General features: G+C 37.8%; 1 protein-coding gene across 1 annotated transcript in view; it reads right to left on the bottom strand.

The window, feature by feature from the left end:
• Nucleotides 1-123: 123 nt before the first annotated feature.
• CMC1 (C-X9-C motif containing 1) overlaps nucleotides 124-21244 on the bottom strand; it is an 82776-nt gene continuing 61655 nt past the window's right edge. Inside the window, exons 3-4 of the mRNA XM_036093027.2 lie at nucleotides 3455-3545; nucleotides 124-363 (exon numbers count right to left, since the gene is read on the bottom strand). Coding sequence (XP_035948920.1) covers nucleotides 243-363; nucleotides 3455-3545 — 212 coding nt within the window. The 3' untranslated portion in view covers nucleotides 124-242. The remainder of the gene's footprint in view (nucleotides 364-3454; nucleotides 3546-21244) is intronic.

Genomic DNA, 21244 nt, shown 5'->3' with positions numbered 1-21244 from the left:
TCAGTATCTGTTACAGAACTGTAGTTGTAGAAAAATTTACAAAATATGCATGACGAACAGGCAGACCATATCCCATTTCACTATTTACTACTCCCATCTCATCTGATAAACTTGACTTTGAAATTTAAAAGGAAATCTTTATTATTTCCATAATTTAGGATAAAGCAAACACTTCTTTGAGTCCATTATTTTAGGTGATAATGATTTCCACGAGTATCGGAGCTAAGTATCTGAATATTTGCCTACATGCTTGTGGGAAGTTTCTGTAGCCTTTTCTTGGCAGGAATTCCAGTTTTTCTGAATTCTTCCCTTTCCTTCAGGTATTCCATTTTGCATTCTTCATAAAAGGCTGGATCATTATAACTACAAGAAGGAAATAAAAATTTTTAAAAAAATGAAACTGCAAGTGTTTAATATAAGCTTACTTTAATAATATTCAGACATTTCATCAGGTGCAAACTTTAGAAGGAGATTTTAAGAAATGGTCATAAATTTATTGTAAACATTAGGCTATCAAACTGGTTAAGAGGGCGAGGGGGAAGACCTAGTGGTTTGTTTTTGCATGGCAAGATAGAGCAATGAGAAGCACAGCGCCTATCCTCAAGGAGTGCATGGTGTTCTGGGAAAGGTAAGTAAAGGCTGCACAACAAGGAAGTATACAAAGTGCTGTCCTGGAGGCATGGCCCAGTGCACCATGGAGACCTCAGAAAGAAGTGGGGAAAGGAGAGATGGCAAGCAGAAGTGCAGGAGTTGCACTTTGAAGGACAAGAGAAATCCAGATTGCAGGTACACTGGAAAGGCACAAAGATGAAAAACAAATGAACTGCAAGTAAATAAGTACCATTACAGCAGATTATATTATGCACGTAAGAGAAAGGGCCTGGGATGAAGCTAGACAGGGCAAGGGCCACATCATGAAGGTCACTGTATGCCACACCAAGAAGTCGAAATCTATCCTGAAGGCAATGGGACAATATTAACAGAGCAACTCTGAAGATCAGTTTTGTGTCTTAGATGAATCTGACAGCATGTGACAGGCCAAAAGGGGGCAGCAGGGTTAGACGCAGGATGCCCAGTAAGTAAACTACCACAATAATCCAGGAAAGAATGATGAGGGCCTAAACTAAAGTTGGGATTAAAAGGACAAAATGGATCTGGGGGAGATTTAGGTAATAAAATCAATAGGAAATTACCATTGAGAGTTAGGAGACAAGATTCTAAATTCTAGACGCATGATGCAGGAGGAGGAAAAGGAAGAGAGTTCAGTTTTGGATCTGAAGAGAGCAATGTCATGACCTATAGGAAGTAACTGAATGCATGGGTGCAAACAGCTTTCAGAGACGTAAGCATGAGGAGAGAACCGGGAACCCACTTCAAGGAATCGGTTAGGGAAGAAAATGCCGAGAAGAAATAAGATGTTGGGGGAACAGGAAAGAGTATAAGGGAAGCCAGATAGAAGGGAACTTTAAGGAATTTCTGGAGGGAAGCCAAGTAAAAGAATGAAAAGCAATTCACTGCATTTGGCTACCTGGAACCCACTAGAAACTTGAGGAGGAGCAGTCTCAGTGGAAGGGGGGCAGAAGTGAGACTGCCTTTTACTAAGGAATGAAGATGAGACAGAGATAAAAGAGAACAAGCATTCATGTTTCAAGATGTCACTATGAAGAGATGAGAGGGCAGTGGTTAACTTCATGCAATGTCAATAGTAAAGCTTAAGGTCAAGTAAAATCCTTAACTCCATTACTTTCAGCAAATGTCACAACTGTCTGTTTCCCTCAGTTTCTCTCTCTCTCCTAAACAGAAGCAGCCTCCTCCAACCCTTCCCGGCCCCTTCCCCCAAAATAGAAGTTCTCTATTTCCAGGGGTAAAAGATGGAAGGATTCTTAATGATTAATATTCAGGTAACAAAAGCTAACAAATACAATTTTAAAGAGCTACCATTTATTGACTACCTACTATGTGCCACGCACTGTTGTAATGAGTTTACGTACAGTCCCTCACAACCACTCCGTGAGGAATAATTTTCCCGTCTTCTGTGAGGAACTTGCCTGAGGCCGCACCGCTAGCTAAGCTCTGGCTGGTCCAGAAGGTAAGCCCAGGCTGCCCTCTCCACAGCTGGCACTCCTGACCCTCTGCTCCAATGATGCCCATGGGAGGGATAATATGGCAAACTAAGAACAAGTTATTATGATGGCTAAAACTGAGGTGTGAAACTCCTTTAATATATAAAAATTTAAATTCAGTCACAAAGAAGTTTAACAGGTTCATTTATTCATTACACATCTCTTGGGAGCATGAGGGAATAGAACTGGAAGAAAAACAAGTCAGAGAAGGAACGCTTACTCTATGATGAAATGCTTAGTGCAGGTCCTGGCCCATAAATAAGGGTGTTTCCTCATCCATAAATGCAGAGATTAATTTAACTTCTCAAGTCTCCTAACTACAGAATTCTAAAATAAGTTAGTAAATTTAAATACGTATGTACATTATTTGCTATCAAAACCGAAAACTAATATTTGATTCAGATAATCACTTTTTATATAATTCCCTAAGGAAGCATCAAACCATGCTGACCTATATGTTTCACAGGCTAGAGAACTACAGAAGGAAATAGGGATGACCAAAACTAAGACCTCACAACTATCACTTAACAATACTAACATATTCTGCAATACTATCAATAACGCAGACAATAAAATGTGTGAGGAGATACAACAGAAAGCACTCAGGGCACCTGGGTGGCTCAGGTCATGATCTCAGGGTCATGAGATCGAGCCCCACATCAGGCTCCGAGCTCAGCATGGAGTCAGCTTGAGATTCTTTCCTTCTCCCTCTGCCCCTACCCCTGCTCGTGCTCTCTCTCTCTCCAAATTAAAGTCTTTGAAAAAAAGAAAGCACTTGCATTCAAAGAACTTTGCAAATTTTTATTTTGATATTCAACTAAATGTCAGTGAACATATTTAAGAATTATTTTAAAATTGATTAACTTCAAAAATCTAAATTTACCTTTGTATCCTTTATTTGATTTATTACAACTTTCCCACGAGTTAAATTATATTAACCCCCAAATCACAAGGCGGACAAATCATCTAATTCAGTAACTTTTCATTAAGAGAGACAAATATAAGTCCATCTATAATATATTCTACAGATCAACCTGTTCATGAAAAGGAATTTGCTAAGTCATATGAAAAATCCTGTATTTTTGTTTGCTGACCTCATATGTTTAATCAGATACAATGTTGACCCATGTAACTTGACAAGACCTTTCATAAATATGTTGCTTAATATTTAACAAACTGAAATCTCAGATTGAGCTAACAATATCAAAGGTTTGATGGGGCAAAGTACAGAATCTATTACATGTAATGAGTTAAGTAACATACTCTTACCTGCTACATATATTACACACATACACACACACAGAGAGAAGCACAATGTGGTGACTACTTACTGAGCAGTTAGACATTCTTTCAATGCAGAATTTTCTTTCCGGCATTTTACTACCATAAGGATTCCAGAGTCCTTGCAACATTTGGTAAAATCTGAAAAAGTTTAGAAAGAAAAAAATGACTTGCAGTTACATCAAAAAATTTTTTTAAAGATTTGAGAGAGAGCGAGCGAGCGAGCACGTGCGTGGGGCTGAGGGGCAGAGGGAGAGGGAGACAGAGTCCCAAGCAGATTCCGTGCTGAGCACAGAGGCCGACGCAGGGCTCGATCCCATGACCCCGAGATCATGACCTGAACCGAAACCAAGAGTCAGCTGGCTACTCAACCAACTGTGCCACCCAGTCACTCCTACTAATTTTTAACAGCTCTAAAATGCTCATCCATTTAACATCTATTACCCAGATTATGCTTGGCATATAGTACACGCTCCACAAAAGACATGCACACAAATAAAAGGCAGAACAGGATGAGTGCCATTAACTTTGCAGAAATAAAGGATGAACTCCGAAAGGGGGGAGAGAGGACCCTCTGAGGAGGCCTCATGGGGATAGAAGGGATGGGGAGAATAAGGACAATTCCTAAGAGAAGAAGGGTATCCTTTACAAGAAATGAGTGACAGTAAAAGGGGAGATGTTTCCAGACACAGGCCTCTGGCGTCTAGTCTCTGCAGGTCACCTGAGGGCATCAAGGCACCTGCTTTAAGACAACCCTGCCAAAGGGCCTTCATACCTGATAACAGAGTTCCCACTCCTTTCCCAAGTCAACTCTTTGATGTCCCTGAAAACAGCTTTCTGTCTAATTTCCATTCTGGTAGTTTGCCTTTTAAACTGTACTGATCCCTTGGTATCCTGCCTTCTCAGCACTCCCAACTCTGAGAAGCCTGGCACCATAATCCAGTTGGCTTTGGAAAGTCAGACTCGGTCCTACCTATCCCACAGGACAGTGTGCTTTGCTGCAGCTACTCTCCTAACTATTCCGTCCTTCCTCTTGTCCACTGGCTACTCTAGTTTCAGCTCTGCCATCTCCAGTCTGCTGTAAGTAACGGACCATTTCCACGTCAGACTTCAATATGATATCATCCTCACACGGAAGCTGTAGGTAAAACAGTGTTTTCTGAGTATCTTTTATAACTCCTTTAATACAAAATTATCAAGATTTCCCTCTTTTCTTGAGCTATTACCCTTCTAGTTACTAAAGAATATAATTTATAATTATCTTAAAGCAAGCAGATTAATTCAGGGGTCTCCATGTTACAAAATATGTAACAAAAATAGTTTTAAACCCAAGCAAACTGGAAATGACTGAGATTTAGTAAATGCATAAACAACCTCAGGAGCGGGGCTTTGCTGGGCCAAGAGCCCCACAGCACAGACATCTGTATCTACCTGAAGCGTCACAGCATACTCTGAAGGAGAAGTGGTAGAACAGGAACAAGGACAAAAGATGCAGGCAATGACTTTAATTCAAACAGTTTAATGTGTGTGATCACATGAAAGTGGATGACATGCAATACTCCACATCAAAGACACACCCAGGACTCGCTTCCTTTAGCTGCTTGTTCTCCAGTCCCGGCAGTCCCACCGCTGCTCTCTGACCCCTGAACCCAGTCAGGTATCTTTTTTGCTTCAATTACCAATATTCTGTTCCACTCTGTGCACATGAGCTGGGCTCATGAGCCAAATCAGACCGAGGGAATTTCCTTTGTGCCCTCTAACTAAGGACTCCCTCCAACTCAAAAAGGCAGAACAGACTTACAATCAGCTCATTATCAGGGGAGATCCTAAGGGGTGGCTACATGGCTATCAAAAAGTCCATTAACTTTCACTCTGAAATGTCATTAGCATTCCTACATGTGAATTTTTCTACTTAAAGCATGGTATTAAGATCTACTTTTCAACAAGCAATGGTTATGATGCTAAGTAAGAATTAAGACCTGGGAACCCGGTTTGTGGGGCACCTGGATGGCTCAGTTGCTTAAGCATCTACCTTCAGCTAAGGTCATGATCTCAGGGTCCTGGGTTAGAGCCCCACACTGGGCTTCCTGCTCAGCAGGGAGTCTGCCTCTCCCCCCAACTTGTGCTCATGCTTTCTCTCAAATAAATAAATAAAATCTTAAAAAAAAAAAAAAAAAAGACCTGGCAAATCCTCAAAGGGAATATGTACGTAAAGTTAACCCAGAAGTGACTAAATCTGGCGAAGGGCTTCTTTAAGGGAACTGCCATATTCCATAGTGGTGACGAACCATGGGCTGACTGCCCTGCATCACCCAAACTTTAATCTCACTAGACCTACAGCAGACCAGTCCATGCTCAGATAGTGTCTAGAAGAAAGATCAATAGCATCATGAATTTGCCTAATGAAAATGTGCTAGGTGATCAAAACCCTCCTTTCCTGGAGAGCACAAACACAATGGTTATTATCAAAAGTCTACTTTCCAAGTTTAATAAACCCAATACAATTGACAGATTCACAACAGAATGCTTACACACTGCATTATTTTCAGATCCGTTTTCCCTAATATGAATAAAAATATTCTCAGTAGGGAATTGATGCAAGATAGCATTTACGTGTTCTGACCACAATAAAGGCATAGTCTGTACATTTTCACACTTGTCCAAATCTCTTGGAATAACCGTGACTGGCCTAAAGCCTCAAGCTGTTTGTAAGGTTTTTGTTACTTGTTTAGCTACAAGATTTTAATGAGGATCTTGCTTTCATACCACATTAGCATACATTCATATAATAATGATGTTGCTAATACTGCCAACTGATTTCTAAAGTGGTATTCTAAGAAATCCATATAAAGTCTTTGTCTTTCAATGTTAAATGTTATAAAGCTTATATGTCTACATATAATTTAATATTAATTACCATTAAAGATTATGAAAACAAAATTTCATGCACTCAAGTATATCTTAAGGAAATACAAATGAATATCAATAAACAGTAAGAACAGAGAGCTTAAAAAGTTATTTCAAAATTTAAAGAAATGTACTTAAAGATAACATTCAAGACTTTTTTTCTCTAAGACGTCAAGAACATGGTACCTATTCTTCTCAAACTATTCCAAAAAATAGAAGAGGAAAGAAAACTTCTAAATTCATTATACAAGTCCAATATCACCCTGATACCAAAACCAGATAAAGACACTACAAAAAAGGAAAACTATAGGCCAATGTCTCTGATGAACACAGATGCTTAAATCCTCAACAAAATATAAGAAAACTTATTTCAACAATAGTGGGATTTACTCCAGGGATATAAGAGTGGCTCATTATTCACAAACCAATCAATGTGATACATCACATTAACAAGACAAAGGGATTAAAAACCACTTGATCATCTCAACAGATGCAGAAAAAGCATTTGACAAAATGCAAGAGCCAACTAGGTTCAGAGGGAACATACTTCAACAAAATAAAGGTCATATATGAAAAACCCACAGCTAATATCATACTCAATAGTGAAAAACTGAGAGCTTTTCCTAAAAATCAGGAACAAGACAAGGATGTCCACTCTCACTGCTTTTATTCAACATAGTACTGGAAGTCCTAGCTGTAGTAATTAGACAAGAAAAAGAAATAAAAGGCATCCAAATTGGAAAGAAGAAATAAAACCGTCACTATTTGCAGATGACATGGTACAATATGTAGAAGACCTTAAATACTCCACTGAAGAACTATTAAAATTGATAAATGAATTCAGTAAACTTGCAGGATACAAAACTAATACACAGAAATTGGCTGTGTTTCTATCCAGTGATAATGATGTAACAGAAAGAGAAATTAAAACAATTCCACTTAAAATTGCACCAAAGGGAATAAAATATGTAGGAATAAACTTAACCAAGGAGGTGAAAGACCTATACCCTGAAAACTATAAATCCCTGATGAAAGAAATTGAAGACAACACAAACCAATGGAAAGATATTCCTTGCTCATGGATTGGAAGAACAAATATTGTTAAAATGCCCATACTACACAGAGACCTACAGATTCAAAGTAATCCCTACTAAAATACCAATAGCATTTTTCACAGAACTGGAACAAAAAATCCTAAAATTGATTTGGAACCACAAAAGAACCTGAATAGCCAAAGCAATCTTGAGAAAGAAGAACAAAGCTAGATCACAATCCCAGATTTCAAGATATAGTATAAAGCTATAATAATCAAAACAGTATGGTACTGGCACAAAAACAGACACAAAGATCAATTAAACAGAATAGAAAGCAAAGAAATAAACCCACACTTATAGGGGTAATTAATCTTTGACAAAGGAGGCAAGAACATGCAATGGGGAAAAGACAATCTCTTCAACAAATGGTGCTGGGAAAACTTGATAGCTACGTGCAAAAGAATGAAACTGGACCACTGTCTTACACCATACACAAAAATAAATTCAAAATGGATTAAAGACCTAAATGTGAGACCTGAAACCATGAAACTATATAAAACTCCTAGAAGAAAACATTAGCAGTAATCTCTGACATCAGCCTTGGGAACATTTTTTTTTAGGTATGTCTCCTGAGGCAAGGGAAACAAAAGCAAAAATAAACTACTGGGACTACATCAAAATAAAAAGCTTTTGCACAGCAAAGGAAACCATCAACAGAATGAAAAGGCAACCTATTGAATGTGAGAAGATATTTGCAAAAATCTGATATTTAAAATAAATTAAAAAGCTTGAGGGGGATACTCAGATTCATTATCTCCATTTGTTAGAACATAAAGGGGAATAACATGTAACTCTGACAAAAAGCATTTAGTATGTAGCACTTGGAACACAGATGACTTCTACTTATGGAAAACCAAAGGGCAATGATACATTAATATTGGGCAGGTTCTAAAATGGTTTTTGGAGATTTTCTGGAGAAGACTGCAAAGTATGAAGACTCTAAGCTCACCTTGTCCCATGATACAACTAGATAACACTCACATCAGTATAAATAACCCAGAAAATGACCCAAGACTGGCAAAGCAAACCCTGCTTTGAAATGTAGAGAAGAGGGCACCTCAAAGAGAGTAGGAAGGGTGGAGACATGGTGGGGAGGGATGGAAGGTGTGTGGAGAGGAAAGAGAAACAGACTCTCACACTGGAGAGCCCACATGGGAAAGACAAATCCCCATAACATTTGGCTTTGAACACCAAAGGGGTCAAATTTCATGAGCTTACAATCAGCAGAGCTTAACACTGGCAACACTAAATATCAGTGGACTCAAGTTCTTGGAGAGCTGGGAGGACAAGAGGAAACGGAGTCCCCATCCTTAAAAGAGACAGCACAACAAACAGCCTTCAGAGATGCAGCATGGAAGCAGAAGTTTGAAAAAACGTCTGGGGCACAGAGAAGGAAGAGTTATTTTAGTCATCTCAGAGCTCATCCTGGAGGGACAAGGATCACTGGGGGACTCCTCCAGGGACAAAGGAACTGGCAAGCACCATTTCTCTTCCCTGTCTCCTAGCATATACACACAGCTACCTGTGGGAACCAGCCTGGCACCAACCCTTGCCACTTGACTTGCTAACAGTGTGCCATCCCCCTACCTGCAAATGTTGCTAACACTGCACCTCCCACTACAATGAGCTTCTACAGAGCTGCCTGTTCCAATACACTCTTGACCAGAGCCCATCCAAAGCAGAACCACAAGCCTGGCAGTGTGCAAGCAGCAGTGACAGGGACCAGCGCCACTCCAAAGTGACTCCTGCCCTGGAGAGAAGGGAAGATAACCACACACACTAGTCCAAATGCAACTCCAGCAGTGGTGTGGGGGCAGACAGGAGTCTGACTGCAGGTTATGCCCACCAATGAAAGCTTCTCAAGGGACAACACAGGGAAAGTGCCCTGCAGTTTGGTGCTACTGCCCTCTAGTCTAACTCAACTCAAGCCCAAGGTGGCCCCTGACTGGTCCACTAACATCGCAGGAACCAAACACTGCCCACAACAGGCAGAGAGCCACTGCAGACAACTGGACTGAAGGAAGGAGCCAAACCACGACACCAGGGTGAATGCAACACACATAGGAGACACCCCTGAAGTGCCAGGTTCTGGTGAACAGGGGACACGGACTGAGGGCACTACAGGACCTCTTCTTCATTAGGCCACTACTTTTAAGAGCTGGAAACGTAGCTGACTTTCCCAACACACAAAAACAGACATGGAGTTAGACAAATTGAGGACAGAGGAAAATGTCTCGTATGAACGAACAGAACAAAATCACAGCAAGAGACCTAAGCAAAATGGAGAAAAGTAATATACCTGATACAGAATTTAAAGCAATAAATCATAGGGCATCTGATGGCTCAGTTCGTTAAATGTCTGCCTTTTGCTCAGGTCATGATCCCAGGGTCCTGGGATCAAGCCCCACATCAGGCTCTCTGCTCAGTGGGGAGCCTTCTCCCTCTCCCTCTGCCTGTCACTCCCCCTGCTTGTGCTCTCTCTCTCTCTGTACCTGTCAAATAAATAAATAAATAAAAGCCTAAAAAAATAATAAATCATAAAGGTAAATCACTGGACAGTGAGACTCTTAACAAAGAGACAGAAAACATAAAAAAGAAAAATTCATAGAAGAAGAACTCAATAAATTAAATTAAAAATACACCAGATGGAATAGTGGACTAGAAGAAGCAAAAGAACAAATCAGTGACCTAGACTACAGAGTAATGGAAAGTAATCAAGCTGAGTAGGTGAGTGACAAAAAAAAAAAAAGTATAAAAATAGATCTAGGGAACTCAGGGACACCATCAAGCATAATAACATCCACATTATAGGGATACCAGAAGGGTAAGAGAAGGGAAAGGAGGCAAATATATACTTGAAGAAATAATAGCTAAAAACTTCTCAAATCTGGGCAAGAAAACAGAAATCAAGATTGAGGAGGCACAGAATGCCCCAAACAAAATTAACCCAAGGAAGTCCGCACCAAGACACAGAATAATTAAAATGGCAAGAAGTAGTGATAATTTTAAAAGCACCAAGAGAAAACAAAAGAGTTACATACAAGGGCAACCTCTTAAGACTATCAGCTGATTTTTCAGCAGAAACTTTACAGGCCAGAAAAAAAAGTGGCATGATATATTCAAAGTGCTGAAAAGAAAAAAAAAAATCTGCAGCCAAGATTACTCTATCCAGCATGGCTATCAGTCAGAATAGAAGAAGAGATAAAGAGTTTCCCAGACAAACAAAGGTTAAAGGAATTCATCACTAAACCAGCCCTACAAGATATGTTAAAGGGGACTCTCTGAGGGAAAAGGAAAGACCATAATAAGCAGGAATAAGAAAAGTAGAGAGCACAAAAGCAGTAAAAGTATGTTTATATGTCAAAATCACTCAAGGGACAAAATAAAAGGGTGTAAAATGTGAAACCACATACCTAAACATGGAGGGGAGAGGCATAAAGAATGGATTCAAACTTAAGCGATCATCAAATTAATATAGACTACTATATGCAGAAGATGTTATAAACAAACCTGAAAATCAAAAACCAGTAGTAGATATGCAAAAAATAGAGAGGAATTCAAGTATATCGCTAAAGAAAGCCAAATAATCGCGAGAGAAGAGAGCAAGGGAAGAAAGGAACAGAGAACTACAAAAACAACCATGAAAGAAAAATGGCAGTAAGTTTCTACCTATCAATAATTACTTTGAATGTAAATGGGCTAAAGCCTCCAAACAAAGAGAGAGGGTGATGGAATGGATAAAAAAAAAACAAGACCCATCTATATGCTGCCTACAAGAGACTCATTTCAGACCTAAAGAAATCTGCAGTTGAAAGTGAAGAGACAGAGAAACATTTATCATGCAAACAGATGGGAAAAGAAGCCAGGGTACCAATACTTCTATCAGACAAAACAGACATTAAAACAAACATCGTAACAAGAGACAAAAAAGGACACTATAAAATCATAAAGGGGACAATTCAACAAGAAGATAAGACAATTTTAACATCAGAGCACAGAAATACATAAAAATACATTTAAAAAGGTTAATAAACAGAAGGGAAGTAATCAATAGTAAATATAATATAATAAAAGCAAGGGATTTTCATGCCCAACTTGCATCAATGGGCAGATCATCAAAACAGAAAATCAACAAGGAAACAGTGGCTTTGAATGATACACTGGACCAAATGGATTTAACAGATATATTCAGAACATTCCATCCTAAAACATCCTAAAACATCAGAATACACATTGTTTTCAAGTGCACATGGAACATTCTCCAGAATAGATCAAATATTAGGCCACAAAACAAGTCTCAACAAATTCAAAAAGACTGAAGTCATACCATGCATCTTTTCTGACCACAACGTTATGAAACTAGAAACAAACTTCAAGAAAAAAATCTGGAAAAGAACGTAAATACATGCAGATTAAATAACATGTTACTAAACAATGAATGGGTCAACCAAGGAATCAAAGAAGAAATAAAAAAAATACATGGAGACAAATGAAAATGACAACACAATGGTTCAAAATCTTTAGGGTGCAGCAAAAGTGGTCCTAAGAGGGAAGTTTATAGTAATACAGTCCTACCTCAAGAAGCAAGAAAAATCTCAAATCAACAACTTAACCCTATACCTCAAGGAAACTAGAAAAAGAACAAACAAAACCCCAAACCAGTAGAAGGAAAGATATGATAAAGATTAGAGCACAAACAAATGAAATAGAAACTAAAAAACAAAACAAAACAAAAAACAACAGATCAATGAAACCAGTAGCTGGTTCTTTGAAAAGATCAATAAAACTGATAAACCTTTATCCAGATTCATCGAGAGAGAGAGAGAAGACTCAAACAAAATCAGAAATTGAAAGAGGAGAAATAACAACCAACAGCACAGGAATACAAATAACTATGAGAATATTATGAAAAATTATATGCCAACAAACTGGACAACCTAGAAGAAATAGAGAAACTCCTAGAAACATATAAACTACCAAAACTGAACCAGGGAGAAATAGAAAATTTCAACAGACTGATTACCAGCAATGAAATTGAATCAGTAATCAAAAAACTCCCAATAAACAAAAATCCAGGACCATACAGCTTGAGAGGTGAATTCTACCAAATATTTTTTTTTTTTTTAAAGATTTTATTTATTTGACAGAGAGAGACACAGCGAGAGAGGGAACACAAGCAGGGGGAGTGGCAGAGGGAGAAGCAGGCTTCCCGCGGAGCAGGGAGCCTGATGTGGGGCTCGATCCCAGGACCCTGGGATCATGACCCGAGCCGAAGGCAGCCGCTTAACTGACTGAGCCACCCAGGCGCCCCTCTACCAAATATTTAAAGAGTTAATACCTATTCTTCTCAAACTATTCCAAAAAATACAAGAGGAAGGAAAGCTTCCAAATTAATTCTATGAAGCCAGCATTACACTGATACCAAACCCAGATAAAGACATTACAAAAAGAAGGGAACTATAGGCCAATATTGCTGATGAACATAGATGGAAAAATGCTCAACAAAATATTAACAAACTGAATCCAGCAATACATTTAAAAAATCACCACAATCAAGTGGGATTTCTTCATGGGATGCAAGGGTGATTCTATATTCCCAAATCAATCAATGTGATACATCATATCAACAGGAGAAAAGATTAAAGCCACATGATTGTCTCAATAGATGCAGAAAAAGCACTTGACAAAGTACAATATCCATTCATGATAAAAACCCTCAACAAAGTAGAGTTAGAGAGAACATATATCAATATTATAAAGGCCATCTGTGAAAAATCTACAGCTACTACCTTAATCAATAGTGAAAAACTGAGATCTCCCCTAAGATCTGGAATTCACTCTCACCACTTTTATTCAACACAGTACTGGAAGTCCTATCTGCAGCAATCAAACAAGAAAAAGGAAAAGAAGGCATTCAAATTGGTAAGGAAGAAGTATAACTTTTACTATTTGTAGATGACATGATACTGTATATAGAAAACCCTAAATACTCTACCAAAAATCTACTAGAACTGGTATCTGAATTCACACAGGTCACAGGACACAAAATCAATATACAGAAATCTGTTGCATTTCTATACACTAATAATGAAGCAGCAGAAAGAGAAATCAGGAAAACCATCCCATTCACAACTGCACCAAAAATAAGAAAATTCCTAGGAATAAACTTAACCAAGGCAGTCATAGACTTGTACTCTGAAAACTATAAAACACTGAGATGAAAGAAACTGAAGAAGACAGAAACAAATGGAAAGACCTTCCATGCTCATGGACTGGAAGAACAAATATTGTTACTCAACGCCATCTACAAATTCAATGCAATCCCTATCAAAACACCAACAGCTTTTTTTCACAGAACTAGAATGAACAAATCCTAAGATTTGTATGGAACCACAAAAGACCTTGAACAGCCAAAGCAATTTTGAAAAAGAAAAACAAAACTGGAGCAATCACAATGCCAGGTTTCAATTTATACTACAAAGCTGTCATAATCAAAACAGTATGGTACTGGCACAAAAATAAACACATTGACCAATGGGACAGAACAGAAAGCCCAGAAATAAACCCACATTTATATGGTCAATTCATCTTCGACAAAGCAGGAAAGAATATGCAATGGGAAAAAGAGAGTCTCTTTAACAAATGGTGTTGGGAAAACTGGACAGCAACATGCAAAAGAATGAAACTGCACCACTTTCTCACACCATACACATAAACTCAAAATGGATTAAAGACCTAAATGTGAGACCTGAAACCATAAAAATCCTAGAAGCATTTCTCTGACAGCGGTTGTAGCTACATTTTTCTAGATATGTCTCCCTGAGGCAAGGGAAATAAAACCAAAAATAAACTCCTGAGACTACATCAAAATAACAAGCTTCTGCATAGAAAAGGGAACAATCAACAAAACTAAAAAACAACTTTCTGAATGGGAGATGATATGTGCAAGTGATATATCCGGTAAGGGTTTAGTATCCAAAATATATAAAGAACTTCTACAACTTAACACCAACAAAACCCAAATAATCCAATTAAAAATGCTGGCTGCACCAGTTTGCAGCCACTGTAGAAAACAGTATCGAAGTTCCTCAGAAAATTAAAAATAGAAAAACCATATGATCCATGACTGCACTACTGGGTATTTACCCAAAAACTACATAAACACTAATTCAAAGGCATACCTGCACCCCTGTGTTTGTTGCAGCATCATTTACAATAGCCAAATTATGGAAGCAGCCCAAGTGTCCATGGAGAGATGAATGGATAAAGAAGATATGGGGTACACACACACACACACACACTCGAGTATTATTCAGCCATGAAAAAGAATGAAATCTTGTCGTTTGCAACAACACAGATGGCTCTAGAGTATAATGCTAAGCAAAATAAGTCAGAGAAAGAAAAATACCATACGATTTCACTCATATGTGGAATTTAAGAAACAAAACAAATGAACAAAGGTAAAATGAGACAAACCAAAAGCAGACTTAACTACAGAGAACAAACAGATGACTATCAGAGGGGAGGTGGGTAGGGGGATGGTTGAAATAGGTGAAGGCATTAAGAGTACACTTATCTTGACAAGTACAGAGTAATGTAGAGAATTGCTGCATCGCTATACTGTACACCTGAAATCAATAAAACACTGTATGTTAGCTATACTGGAATTAAAATTTTAAAAATTATAATTAAAAAATAAAATATGCATAAAGCTGTAAAAAAATAAGTAAATAAAACGGTTCCTTTTTAAAAAGATTTTATTTATTTATTTATTTATTTTGAGAAAGACTGTGCCAGCAGGGGGTGAGGAGCAGAGGGAGAAGGAGAGACAGAATCTCAAACAGACTCCACACTGAGTGCAGAGCCCGACACGGGGCTCGATCCCACCACCCCGAGAATATGACCTGGGCTGAAATCAAGAGTCAGATGCTTAACTGACTGAGCCACCTAGGTGCCCCAAAATAGTTCTTAACTCATTTCTCCATTAGAAGAAACTGATTTCAGGTGGCTGTTTTGTTGGTTTGTTTTTCCATTTTCCCATATAACTTCGTAATTCCTTTCAAGGTTTTTAAAGGTGTTAATAATAACAATAAGAACAAAATGATAATGGCAACTAAAATATACTGAGCATTTATTATGTACCAGATACTATACTGAGTACATTAGCTCACTTGAATTTTATAAAAGCAGTATCAGAGAAGCACTATTATTATCTTCATTTACCAGATGAGGAAACGGACCTTTAGGTTATGTCGTATTTCTAAGACCACAGAGCCTGGCACAGACTAGCCTAGAACCAGGCCTCCTCTAGTTCCGGAAAAATACTTGTGTAACTACTACTGAATCCCACTTACTCCTTCCACAATAAGAACTTAAGAGAAATCTCCACATCTAGCTGCGATTTCCATGGTCACAGAGTAAACTAAACCCAGGCCAGTTAGCTCACGTGAGGTCGCAGCTGCAAAGCGGGGAGTGCGCGGGGCTGGCTCAGCACACTGCTTTCAGCACCACGGGAAAAAATAAGCTGCAGGCTTGCTGTTCCATTTGATGCTATCATCTGAAATTAAGTAACACCAGATATCTTACTCTCTGGTCCCACCCTGTTTTCTAGAATTCCTGTAAAATATATTTAAATATTTAAAGTAAGGATCTTACACATTAGAAAGTGGCTTCTCCAAATGGTATATAATGAAACGCTAAATTCTGTGTTTCAGATTTTAAGTGCTACCAGCATTTGAAAGGTACACATTAGCACAGCCTAGTGTTGCTGAGGAAAGCACCCACCCAGCCCATCTTTTTTAAAAAGACTGCCTGTAAGAGATGCTTTAAGTCTCCTCAAATCACAGTATCCATGATCATTAATAATAGCAGAGGTGGAGGATTTAGAAGGTGATAAAGCAGGAGAAATATAAGTGAGTCTGGTTCATGCCGTACATTTTTGTTACATGTTCCTCTCTGCACCCACTGCCTCCAAAGTTCAGAGAGCTGTCCATTAACAGGCACTGATCAAAGCAGCTAACAAAGTGGCACATCTCTGAACATGGAGCCTTCCAGGCTTCCCTGCCATCTCCTGGTGGATGCTCTGCCCTATCCCTCCCCTCACGAGAAGCATGATCACACAAAAGTAGGATCAATGCTTTTAATAATGCAAGTAATGCAAGCAATAAACTAACCTGCCATACTTTTTCACTCTTGCAAGAGGTTTTACAGCCTCTTCTGGGGATGAGTATGAGCCACTAGTGACCATTTACCCCAATTCCCAGAGGGTCCAGGGAAGAACGAGCTGCCTTGTTCCGGACTGCTGGGACTGAAATGGTGAGAGTGGGAAGGACTTCACAGGCCACTTAATCTAAACTCTTACTCGGTTCAAAAGGTCCTTGTTAACCATCTCTCTGTTTAAACACTGTGACAAAAACTCCTTATCTCCCACAGTAGCCAGTTCCTATGTGTGTGCACGTGTGTGTGTGTGTGTGTGTGTGTGTGTGTGTGTGTTGGGGGGAGGATTTATAGCCTGGAAAAAAAACAGTGTATCTAATGCTGCCTCCTCATCAAATGCTACAGGAAATAACATCCCTCTTGTTTCCTTTTCCTGGTTCAGAGGCAGTGGGAATGCTGCTCTCTCCTCCCTAATTGGGTCTGCTTTCTCGATTACTGACAAAACCTGGCCACCCTTCCTCATAATCTTCTCATCTGTCAAATTTATTTATGTATTTAACACCTTGCTTTGCTCCCAAAATGATCTAAAAGAGCTTGGCATCTCCCTTACGAAACACAGTAAGTTTTGCAAATTCAAACACAGTAGGCAGTTAAAATATGAAAATGACCATGGCTAGGACTTTCTTAACAAAAACGAAGATATAAATAAATACATAAATATCAAAAATCCTTCGGAGGGAATCACTAAGAGAATGACACATTACTAGCCATTCCTCACTCTACCCTCTCTCAGCTGAAACAAAAAAGATTTTTACCTAAATAAAAAATAGCCTTTGACACCATTAAAAACTGCTTATCAGCCTTCTTTCACTCTAACACAGTCACATCAACAACCGAAGGAGAAATACTATAGCATGAAATGCTATGCAGCCACTAAAAAAAAAAAAAAAACAACAACAACAACAAGGCACACTAACAGGAAATGATCCTTAGGACTCCACTGAAAACCAGGGTGCAGAGCCGTACAGCGGAGCATGTTACCCTTTCTGTGCAGAATAACCCAGGTTTGTGTACTTGTGCATATCTATGTATCTATACAGATGGATGTTTATACAAAAGAAAAACTGGTAATTGGGGTTGCCTCAGAGGAGGAAAACTGGGGCTCTGGGGGGGCAAGAAATAAAGAAACACATTTGTACGTGTCTGGGTAGTAGACACATGTGTCAAACTTCCAAAATGTAATTTAAAAAAAAGCAAGCAAGCAAGCAAGCTCTGGGTGGAGGGGAGAGTGGAGTCCGGCTCAGGCTTTGATGAGCAGAGTGAAAAAATACTTTGCGATTTCCTTCTTCAACAAGTGCTTCTCCCTGAAGGCTGCTAGCAACGACTGGGTGGGGAACCCCTCTATAACTCACTAAGAACACCCGTTCATCACACTCTAGGGATATTTCTGCACATATGGCTTCTTTTCATTAAATGCTAATTGTTCTCAAATACAAACTTGGACATTCCTTTTCACAAAATACAGAGCTACATAGATCCTACTATTCCCATTATACCAATGCCAAGTGAAAAGCACTATTCCAAGGTAAAATGACACTATCAAAAGTCACACCACTGGCTTTCTTGTAATTTAACACGGTCACACCAACTGCCAAAATGGAAGAAATCTGACAATAACATGTGCTACCTTACTCCTAAATAGGTCCAAATTCTCAGTTTTAAAAAGAAAAAAAAAAAAGAATAAAAGACATGCTATGCTAAATTTAATTAGACATTTACTAAGTGTAGTGTCCCTAGTTAACAAGGCAAATCGATCCTTTCAGTTCTGGCTGCAGTTTATTTAAAGACTTTACAATTTTACTACTTAAGAGCAAGTCCTATGGAGGTGTTATCTCACCATTTATATTTTCACAACACTTATGATATTGCTATCACACTCTTAAAATAAATGAAAAGCCCATGCCACATTTCAGACCAATGTAATGCTACAGACCCTATTTTTATTTCTAGAAATAAACATTAAAATAATTCTGTATTGCTCACTTTATTCTTGCAATGTTGAACATTAAAAAAAAAAGTAAAACTAAGATTTTTTTTTTTTTAAGTCCCAGGTATACTTGAAAAGCAGAAGTTAATCACTTGACTTTAAAATTAGGCACTAGAAAAACACAACATTGTAAAATTCTCACAACAATAGCATTTTGTGACAAAATTATTATGCTTTTAATTTTCTATTAAATTGTGATTTATTAGCTTGCTACTTTAAAGATTAGTTTGTGTATAGAACGAATTTAGTGGTGCATTTAATGAGACAAGAAGTTAGAATGATGAACATGAAAAGATTATTTCACATTGTAGTGTATGAGCTATTTGATAATTCTAACATAGTACAAAAGAAAGCTTCTCTCTAGATTGATCACGGTTCAGTTAACATCACTGAATATCTAATACCTCCAACTCAATTAATTCTCACCTGATTAAGATCAGGCTGATATTCAAACTAAATCATCTCTCCAGTCAAGTAGAAATCAATATTTCTGATTTTACTTTTAAATTACAATAGAAAATAAAATGCACGCATCTTCAATATGCCAAGAGTAGCTTTTCTATTCTAGTCTACCATGGCATGGATAACACAGTTGATTAAAGAATTATTCTAATTTGAGCACCGATATGTAGCAGAATCTGATTAATCTGAACACAGAGATGGAACAAAGTAATTAAATATATCTTATACAGGGCAAATAGAAAATTGACATAAAGTAAACTTGACTTCTTTAAAACAAACCTCACTATTTATCAGCTCAAGTAGTTAGGAACATGGGCTTATTAAAGATTGATTACTCTGACAGAAGAGTATTTCAGGCACAGATATTTACAAGATGGGCAGACACAGTTCTTTTTAGATCATACTTTTTCTACCACTGTGACCTCCAAAAAGCATGCATCTAAACCTGAAAACGACCACATATGACGTTTCTAGAAAAAAGACATACTGACTCATTCTTGCTAAGCAGGGTAAAAATCAGCGAATCCTAAAATAAGAAAATACTTACATATTTGTAACTCTTACTACTGAGGAGAACACAAAATAGATTTTCCTCCTCTTTCATTCCTTAATGCCACTTCAAATTTAAGATGGAGGAGAAGAGTAAAGCCAAATTATTTGTTGGATTAACTGAATACAAATTATTGCTTTGCTTGTTAGCAAACTCAATAATTCAGACGAAAAGGACAGAAAATTTTCAAACTTTAAACAACACACTGAAGAAAGCAAAATCTCAGCTAAAGGTACTATTAGAATTGAAAATAATAATCCAGTTTGGAGAGTACTTACTGTGTGCCAAACACTGGGCATTATATACATTTACTATATATAATGTATATATCATATGAAAATACTTTTATAAAGTACTTTAAAAATATGAGAATATAATTTATATAAAATATCTATTTCATATACATTATTCTCAAACCTCACAAAATAGGTTATTACTATGTACTAAATAACTCATAGGTGCTTACCTTAGATGTACCTTTTCTGGTGTCTTAGACATATCAATTCATAGAAAAGAATTTGAGGAACCAAAAATTATGCAAACTGGCCTGGAAATAAAGATTCCCAAAACCATACCCTATGAGAAACACCCACAGAAGTTAGTTATATATGATAGTTAAGGACATAAAAATTTAGATTTTATGTTAAGATAGGATACTCTCCAAAGACTTGTAGAATCTGATGCTGGGCTGCCTGGACGACTTGCACGCACACATGCAACTTGGAAGTTGGGCCACTGTATGTTATACACAAAAGGACCGTCTTTACTTTCATGAAAGACTCTATTTTTGTTGAATCACACAGACATTTCAGTTTGATTTTCTTACTTATGACTGAAGCACATTATTTTTGGAGAAATATATATGTGTGTGTATATATATATTTTATAAATATGTATTATATATTTTGTGTGTATATATATTTTATAATATTCATATATATATATATATATATACACACACATATATATATATATATATACACATATATATAAAATAAATACTCCAAATATAGAAAGTAACAGTGCAAGCAGACTGTAATGAACCAGGGCAAATGCCCCGCCCCCCACCGCGCCGTTTAAAAGTACAGCAGTTACTTCATTCCAGATAACTTGTTTGCCTTGCAGGAATGGGAAACACATCATTTCCGGATCTGAGGATTTACATTTTTTTTAAGCTGGAATTTTTGTTTTAGGTAAAATCTCACAATTTTAAATAGTTTAGCTAACTTTGTTTTCTAAGACACTGCACAGAGGAGAAACAAAATATGTCTACATAATGGGTCTTGGTTGGAAAGCTGATGGTCTGTGTCATTGACCTGAAAGGCTTTCTTGAACACTTCACCTCTAGAATAACTATGCACATGTGGTTATCCATTCAAAAACTACTATCACTCACTTGACAACTACTGAAGCAGAAGTCTCATAATTATTCTAAGTAACATCGTAGCCACAGAAGCCAAGTAAACAGAGACTCCCCAGTCTTTCCATGATCCCGTGAGACCATCTCTGTCATGACGGATGTGGTGTGTTTACTTCCTTTCAAGAACCAACAACAGGGAATCAAAATGGGCCCTTAACTGAAAGTTTACAGGTCCTTTGGGTTAAACATCTCTGTATGCTCCAA

The sequence above is a fragment of the Halichoerus grypus genome, chromosome 1 (genome assembly GCF_964656455.1).
Source record: "Halichoerus grypus chromosome 1, mHalGry1.hap1.1, whole genome shotgun sequence".
NCBI lineage: Eukaryota > Metazoa > Chordata > Mammalia > Carnivora > Phocidae > Halichoerus > Halichoerus grypus.
This window is presented reverse-complemented; position numbering and strand designations above follow the sequence as displayed.